This window comes from Verticillium nonalfalfae (assembly GCF_003724135.2).
Source record: "Verticillium nonalfalfae strain VnAa140/NRRL 66861 chromosome Unknown scaffold_133, whole genome shotgun sequence".
NCBI classification, from domain to species: domain Eukaryota; kingdom Fungi; phylum Ascomycota; class Sordariomycetes; order Glomerellales; family Plectosphaerellaceae; genus Verticillium; species Verticillium nonalfalfae.
In genome coordinates this window covers 7762-15916 of record NW_021167358.1, presented here as the reverse complement: position 1 = coordinate 15916, position 8155 = coordinate 7762, and the positions used below count along the sequence as shown (strand labels likewise).

At 59.1% G+C, this 8155-nt stretch overlaps 2 protein-coding genes across 2 annotated transcripts; both read left to right on the top strand.

Moving 5' to 3' along the window:
• Positions 1–3987: 3987 nt before the first annotated feature.
• On the top strand, positions 3988–4617 carry D7B24_001617 (uncharacterized protein; the record flags this gene model as incomplete). Its single annotated transcript, XM_028635841.1, has 2 exons — positions 3988–4287; positions 4423–4617. The coding sequence occupies 2 exons, from the start codon at positions 3988–3990 to the stop codon at positions 4615–4617; spliced, it is 495 nt and encodes a 164-aa protein (XP_028491764.1).
• A 1900-nt stretch (positions 4618–6517) lies between these two features.
• Positions 6518–7852, top strand: D7B24_001616 (uncharacterized protein; the record flags this gene model as incomplete). Its single annotated transcript, XM_028635840.1, has 1 exon — positions 6518–7852. The coding sequence occupies one exon, from the start codon at positions 6518–6520 to the stop codon at positions 7850–7852; it is 1335 nt and encodes a 444-aa protein (XP_028491763.1).
• Between the last annotated feature and the right edge of the window lie 303 nt (positions 7853–8155).

Here is an 8155-nt window from a genome sequence, read left to right as displayed (position 1 = left end):
TGCTGCTCGGGTGGTCGAGGGGGATGCGTGGCATTGTGGGAGGACCTGGTGATTCGGTCTTTGCGGAAGCGCTCTAGGCGTCGCGGATGTAATGATCTTTGCGTGCTGACGAAGGCATTGTTCTTCAAGGCCGCCGCCTCGTGTGGTTTAGGTGCCAGGAGTTCAATAGTCTAACATTCTGAATCTGGTTTGCTCGTCTTTCGGCAGTGACTTGGTAATACAGGATGAGCCATTTCTTCTAGTGAACGTGACGTTCCTCAAATCGTGGATGGGATTAGGAAGGTCTTGCTCACAATCCTTATTCTTCAAAGCCCTTTGAACATGACTGTAAGCCCACAGCTTACTGTTCATGATGCTGGAAGGCTGGTATATAAAAATTTGACATATTGGTTGTGCATGTTGTTCTCATGTCATTCATCATCGAATCAACTATGCCCCGACGATACGGACCATGATCACTCGACACAGGTGAGTATCCAACGTTCAGTTGCTACCAGCTGTATTATGAGTGTCTGGATGGCGCCAGATATTCCGGTCCTCCAAATAACCGGCCGGTGCTCGACGTTCCGGGGGAGTCATGTGCCCCTTACAAAACGAATACCGTTTCCGCGCCTATGCGGAAACATACTGATCGTGATGATGATTTACAAGTTGTTACTCTAGAACTCAGGAGACTTGACACGAGCAAAGTGAGAAACGGTCGAGAACGTCAGACCTTGCACAGGAACGACCTCTGCTCCAGTGTATCCCGAGATAGGTTCGTTGTCTGGATCAGAGGGCGGGGCCTACAATCGGGGGCCTCGTTCAGCCCGGAGCCAATTTTGCCTATTTCGCAGAGCTCATTCACGATTCATTGATACCTTGGACAGCAACATGTTAGAGCAACTCTTCAGAGCTGCTGCGAAACACGATCTTGCATGTAGAGTTCGGTATGGGGAAGCCGATGGTGCATGCACCGATCCTTGAGTTCATGGCAATTCATGACTAGTTGACTTAGATTACGATGCGGGTATCGCACGGGAACTTCCATACGCGGTGGATCGGTGTAAAGAAGATAATATAGAGGATCACGACGCGAGTGAATCCATTCATGCTAAGGCCCCTCCCTTCATGACAGATCTGGCCACGCCAAGCAACGTCGCATCCCAATAAGTCGGCCATTTTGCCATGTCGCCCGTGGAAAACAAAAACGATATATCGTCTGATTCTGGAACAGTCCTCTTCCCGTCACACCGCTCGGCGTTCGTGAGCCATAGACCGAGCGAGCAGAATACCCAAGCGAGGATAGACTCTTTTCACGAGCCGACGATCATGTCCCGCTTGGCCCTACGAGGCCAGGACCCGGCGTCGCGGCCGAGGCTCCGCGGTACACCGCCCGTGGAACCTCGTCACATATCAACACCCACGAGTCATCCCAAACAGCCCGGACCGACCGTACAAGTGCACTAAAAGCTCCAAGGTCCCCCGGAGACACGGCGGCGGAGCAGTGAAGCGAGGGCATCGGCGTGCCCCCCATTGTGTCGGGTCCCCTTCATCGGCCTAGATGCATACTCGCTCGCACACTCGGCCGTGCCCGTTCATCGCTCGCTTCTCTTCTGAATCCAGACACCCCCCCCCCCCTTCTTTCCTGAGGCTGAGGCGGCAGACACCAACCGAGGAGCCACTCGCGTCTCCGCCCGCAGATCGTCCCTGCCAAACCCCCACTCGAGATGTTCGCCCATGCTCTTCTGTCTCTCTGCGTGGTATCTGTTCGGCTCGGGTGGGATGGGCGGAAGCGCGCCAAGGCAGGCAGGATCAGAGACAGAGGCAAAGCGTCCTGCATGCTACGCGCTCTGACAGCAATATTGGATCGCAATGTGCATCCCGACCTTCGCGTCGGGCTGCCGGTACTTTCAGTAAAGGCGGATAGGATCCAAGCACCAGACATCGGGCTCCTTCATCGCTGGCGGGACGTGTACATGGTATACATGCTCGAAAGTGCCCACTCAACGATCCTTGACCGTCCCATCCCGCCGTCAAGGTTTGAGGGCAAGACACCACGACCCCGGCAAGACCCGCATCTCCGACACCCCTCCTGTCTCTCTCTCTCTCTCTCTCTCTCTTCGTCCTCGTCCCAACCACAATCGGTGGGCGATCGCAATCATCACAATGGAGGCGAGAGAGAGGGAAAATGGGAAACAGCCAGGGGCCGTTCCAGGCCCCCCTCGTTGCTGCGTGGGATGGATGACCTGCTGTGCCGTGGCCCTGCACAGCCCTCCTACGCCCACCCCAGCCCGTGGTGCTGCTTCGCTCGGCACAGTTTGGCAGCGAGGGCGCGGGGCGCCGGAATAGACTCCCCGTGGACTGGGGGGGTCGGTTTGTTTGCACGGACGGACGTGACCTGGGCCGTACGGGTAGGTGAGACAAGCTGATTACATTATCGGAAACTGCATCTCGTGCTAAAGATGGACGAGGCGAACGGGGCGGCTTTGCCGCGGAAGGCTATCTAGGAAGCCATTTGGGCTTTGAAGGAGGGTTCGCCTTGGTTAGGGTTATAGCGGTGTTCAGACGATGATATGGGCACGAATATTGGAGAGCGTCACAATGCCTATCGCAATGCTCCACATGGCGAGAATGATGAAGCTGCTGAGAGACTAGGTACTTACCATCAGCGAGTAGTAGCAAGGAACGTTCAATGTTGTCGTGACTTTCTGGGCGCAGGCCTATCGCGTCTTCCTTCATTTACTTGTGTTTGCCTCCCAATTGATCCATCACATCTCATCACCCTAATAAAGGCTGTTTGTGATTTGATTTGGCTGCCCGATAGTAGGCGACATTTGCTTGCTAAGAACAATCAAATGACGGCTGCAGCACCGACGCCGCGCGGACCCCGGCCGGGTAGGGGGTGACGAATAAAGTGCCCCGGAATCAACGTGGTTGCTTTTCTTCTTCTCTCTCGTGCCCCTGGAAGAACAGCCGCAGACATCACTCTCCGTAGGCTCGTGTCTGACACGCCTCTCTCACGCGTCTTGTTGCGGCCGTTGGGACCTGGAGGCGTCTTCCTTCAGCATGAGACGTCCCCTCCAACCCCGACGCGTGAGGCCACCCCTGCTGGTCGTGCGTGTGTCTCGTTCGTCCGCGCTGTTTTTTTGAGTTGGTGCCTTGTTCCTGGTGTCACGCCGCTAGGCAGATCTGGGATGTCATCACATTACAATCACCCGTCTTCGCCTTCCAAGTATGACGCTTGCGAGAGCTGGCAGCACACGTTACGCCCACGTAGTCTCTCAGTTTCGGTCCGTGGATGGTAAACCTCGGAGCGGCAGCACAGCGTAGCACTTGTTGCTCGAGGGAGGCCAAGCGAAGCGGAAATCAAAGACAGACTGAAGAAGCTTCTGCGAAGGGTAGCATCCGGCAGCGCCAACCCGGCGCCGCGTATCCCGCCACCTCTGTGGATGATTCGCACTAACCGGCGGCCGCTGACGCCGCTCCCGGCAGGAGACCTAGCGGTAGCGGCCATCTCCACCTCGCCGTTCTTTCGCCGTGCTGCCGCCGTATGTCCGCATCGAAGTTCTCATCATTGCTTTCTGCGGTCTGCACCTATTCGTCGACTCGGGCCGTGGCGCCGCTAATAAGTCCCGGCCACGCAGGCACTGCGGACGAGCGCCGTGCTTGGTCCTCAAACTCAACTGAGACGAGACATGGCGGTGGACGGACGGGATATGTCATTGACTGCCGACCATCTGGCTCTGGAATGGGTGGAAGCCGCCAGACGATCTCATGTTCTTGCGACGGCGCTTAGACTGTATAGATGGGCAGGCGCAGTGTTGCGGGTGAGCGTGCTTCCTGGGGGTCATGGGGTGGCTGCTGAGCTGTCGACAGGCGTGAGTCGCCTGTAAAGTGACTGTGCCACTCTAGTGATGTACGGCTTACAGGGAGCTGGACAGGTATGCTTAGACGGTCAACCTCCTCTGGCGAGCGAACGAGCTCGTCCTGACAGCGGACGATTCGATGAGGAACATCCCACGCGTGTTTCTGCCGAAGCGCCCTGCCGCTATCACATCCCTAGAGCTCACCTGGGAGCAGGCTCCCGGCGTCGACCCGACGAAGCTCGACGCGTGCGACATTGACATGCTACTTGCAGCGCTCACGGCGCTGCCGGGGCTGAGGCATCTGATTCTGACGCTCCCTTGGCGTGGCGGCAACTGGGACCACAAGCCTGTAGAACTCGACGCTTTCGACAGTGAAAAGTCGCTTCTTGCCTGGCACGACCTATTCGTGAACGAGAGGCTACGTCTCGAGCGCTTCACGGTCGCCACTCCAGAGAGCCTGTGATTAAGCCTTCGAAGCTGTCATGTTGCCGAGCTGCAGCACGGAGCGCGTCCTGAAGCATCACGCCTCACCCCTGCTGAGAACGGAATGGATTGCTGGCATGCTCTGCTACAGTGTTCTCTGAATAGCGAGGGGAGTGACGAGCCCACCGACGAGGCAGAGCACAAGAACAAGCATACGTGCACACGAACCGTCCGAATGAACGAGACAGATGAGAATGACCTTGTCATTTTGAACAATGACAACGTCACTACGCCGAATCCGCCAGCCGAGTTCGACAAGGGCAAGCCAGTGCTGGACCACGGGTGATGCATCCTCGAAGGTCCAGTCCAGTAGGCTCGCTCGTGATGCAGCTAGCGCCAAGTCTGGTCTCTGATAATTCTAGAATTGTTTGACTCGCTGCCGCAATATGAAAGCAAATGCACCGTGATACACATTTTGTCGTCGTATCGCATGCGCTTCGTGTTTGGCAGTAGAGGACCACTCCTGGCCTGAGCGCTCGAGCTCTCCGAGCTTTGATCCTCTTGGCGAGCAGCGACAGGCCGGCATCTCCTTGTCATGGGGTGAATCCGTCGTAAGGGAGGTGCAGAGACCCTGTCTCTTACGTGTGTTGTCGGTGGTAATAGTATGCAGATACCGAGTCGTCTTTCGCCGGGCCTACCTGGTCAGGATGCGCGTCTTGGGCTTCGTTGCGGCGGCCGAGTACAGCTCGAGCTCGAGCGCGGACGCTTGCCCCCCTCCCCCTTCCCCTCCCCGCATGACACTCGTCGTCGTCACGGCAGGCCTTAGCATGATGCTCATAAGGCCGTTCGCAGCGTTGACATGTTTCGCGACGCTTGCCTCCCGTCCTTTGACACACGGAGCCGCCGACTGCCGGACTGAACCTGGGGGGCGATCGAGGGCAGCCGGGTCTGGCCGAGGGGGAGTTCCGAGCGCCCATTGAAATCGAGCTGTTCTGGTCTTGCTGGTCTGGTCGTGCCGTCGATACCTGCCAGTGATGCTCCGAGTTCGCAAAACAAAACAAAAAAACGTGCACCAACCCCTGCCGAGTCCTGTTCCTCTGCATGCGAACGAGTACTGTACGTGGTACACTCCCAACGTTTGCTGCCCACTCACGCGAAAACGTGCTCTTCGTCGATGGAGAATGTGGCCATGGTCGGTCGAGAGAACGTGCTCGAGCATGTAGAAGGTGCCTAACTTTGCCCCCGAGGACGGTCCCAGAGGCGCCGATCAACCGTTGAGACAGAGCCGGGAATGAAACGTGCCCATAAACATACCCACTCACTCACTCAGCCTGTATTCATGCTCGTGTCTTTATGCTCTTGTCCCGTTCATGCCATCGCTTCCATGAGAATGATGTGATGAGATGAAGCTGAGGGTGACTGACACTGGTCATGGGCTGGGCTTCCAGAACCATTCTCTTCCCGCTCGCGCCATCCAGGTCATACGCAGAGTACATCTAACATGGTCAGCCCTGCCAGGAACAGCCGTCGGCGCTCGTGGAGCCCCATGACATGATGCGCAACGAGTCGCGATGCTCAACACGTCCTGCAGTGGCACGCGCATCTCCCCTGCTGCTCCGAGTGTCCTCGGCCATACCCAAAATCACACGGACACTTGACAACGACTCAGCGCCTTCGTCCGAAAAGGGGACGCTGAACAAATGAATAGGCCCTTCATTGACACGTGAACTTCACCGCAATCAGCGGCGTGGCAGGGTCATGGCCACGGCCACGAGTTCCCCTCTCGGCACCTGATTGCTCTGCCGAGACAGTTCATGCATCCCCAGTTGAGGCCTTCCCCGCGTCGATAGTCCCGGAGCAACGACCGATTCGGGCGATCAAAGGCTGCCTGAACGGGCAATGGGGGGTAATCGGGGTACGAAGGCAAACAACTCATGAGGTGGGAAAAGAGGGGGGGGGGGGGATGAGGAGAGCAGAGGTGGATGGCGGTGGTTCTCAATCTCGCATCATGACAAGCGACGCCGCCCGAATGAGCAGGTCCCAACATCTCGTAGCCCCAGCGACGCTTATAACACCATGGTGTCGCCCCGGCTCTTGATCATGGTCATCTCGGAGCTACAGACTCGGCCCTCGCAGCACCTCGTGATACCAGCAGCATAAAGAGTCTGGCCTTGTCCGTCCCATCTCTGAGACCACCCCCCTTGCCGTCCTTCCCTCCCCACACGTCGGCATCATCGCACAAAAACATGAGACGGAACAGCATTCTTCTGTTGGCGGCTGGCACCCTCACGGGCCTCGCCTCGGCGCAGTCTTCGGGTGATATCAACGTGCTGACGATGAACGTCGCCGGTCTCCCCGCCATCCTCCAGGGCAATGATGTGCCGGGCGACAAGACGGTGAACTCGCGCCTCATCGGCACCAAGCTTGTGCAGCACGGGTACGACGTCGTCAACGTCCAGGAGGACTTCAACTACCACGCGGCGCTGTACTCGACGGCGACGCTGCCGTTCCGCACAGCGACCTCGGGTGGCGTCCCCTTTGGCTCGGGCCTCAACACGCTGTCGCAGTACGAGATCATCGACACGGTCCGCGTCAAGTGGGACACGTGCTCGAACGACTCGGGGTCCGACTGCCTGACGCCCAAGGGCTTCACGCTGACGCGGCTCGCCGTGAGCGACGACGCCGCGCAGGGCGCCGCCTTTGTCGACGTGTACAACTTCCACACCGACGCCGGCACGGCGGCTGGTGACCTAACGGCACGCACGGCGAACCTGCGCCAGCTGTCGGCCTACATCACGCGGTGGTCGGCCGGCAACGCCGTCATCGCCTTTGGCGACAGCAACTCGCGGTACAGCCGCACGCCCGACGACATTCGCGTGTTCCGTCGCGAGAACGGCATGACAGACCCCTGGGTCGAGCTCGTGCGTGGCGGCGTCGAGCCGACGGCCGAGACCATCTGCCAGAACCCGAGCACGACCAACACGTGCGAGACGGTCGACAAGGTCTTTTATCGCTCGGGGCCGACGCTCAACCTCGCCGCCGTCGGCTGGGCCTACGACAGCAGGCGCTTCCTCCAGCCCGACGGCAGCATCCTGTCCGACCACAACCCCGTCGCCGCCAACCTGACGTGGGCGTTGCCGGCGGCGCTGCGCCAGTCGGCCTTCCTCGGCGGGCCGCACGGCGACTGGTCATCCGACGCTGCCGTGCTCGCCGCCCGGCCCTCGACGCCGCGTGCCACCCGCCTCGCCTTCCGCGGTGGTGCCCGCCTCGACGCCGCCAGCGTGACCCTCGCCGACGGCACGGTCCTCGCACGCGGCGGCACCGGCGGTACAGCCTCCGAGCTCGTCCTCGCCGCCAACGAGCGCTGGACCGCCGCCACGCTGTGTCAAGGCAAGCGCAACGACCGCACGCGCATCTTCTCCATCGAGGCCCGCACCAGCACCGGCCGCACCCTGCGCGCCGGCACCGCGACCAGCGAGTGTCGCCAGTTCACGGCCCCCGCCGGCTGGGCCATTGTCGGCTTCCTCGGCCGAGGGGGCGACGAGATTGACCGTCTCGGCTTCCTCTACGCGCGACAGTAAAGGGAGGGATGATCTTCCTTCAGACGCGTCATCATCTATTCTCCTCTGTGCCCGCTTTGTTTCCCAGAGGCTGGCTAGCACCTCCCGCTAGCGATGTTGAGTGTTGGGACACCAGGCGGTGCCGCCACCTCGGCCCTCACGGCCGACACAAGTTCAGCGTCGATCAAACATCAGTGTGAGAGATGGTGCTCCTATCCACATACGCCTCGGTCACTTCATTCCGCCCACCAACGCAACTCCTAGTCCTGAGCCCTACTCTTGGCCTCAACACTTCTCTTTTGTCTGTTCATCCATGTTCTGCCC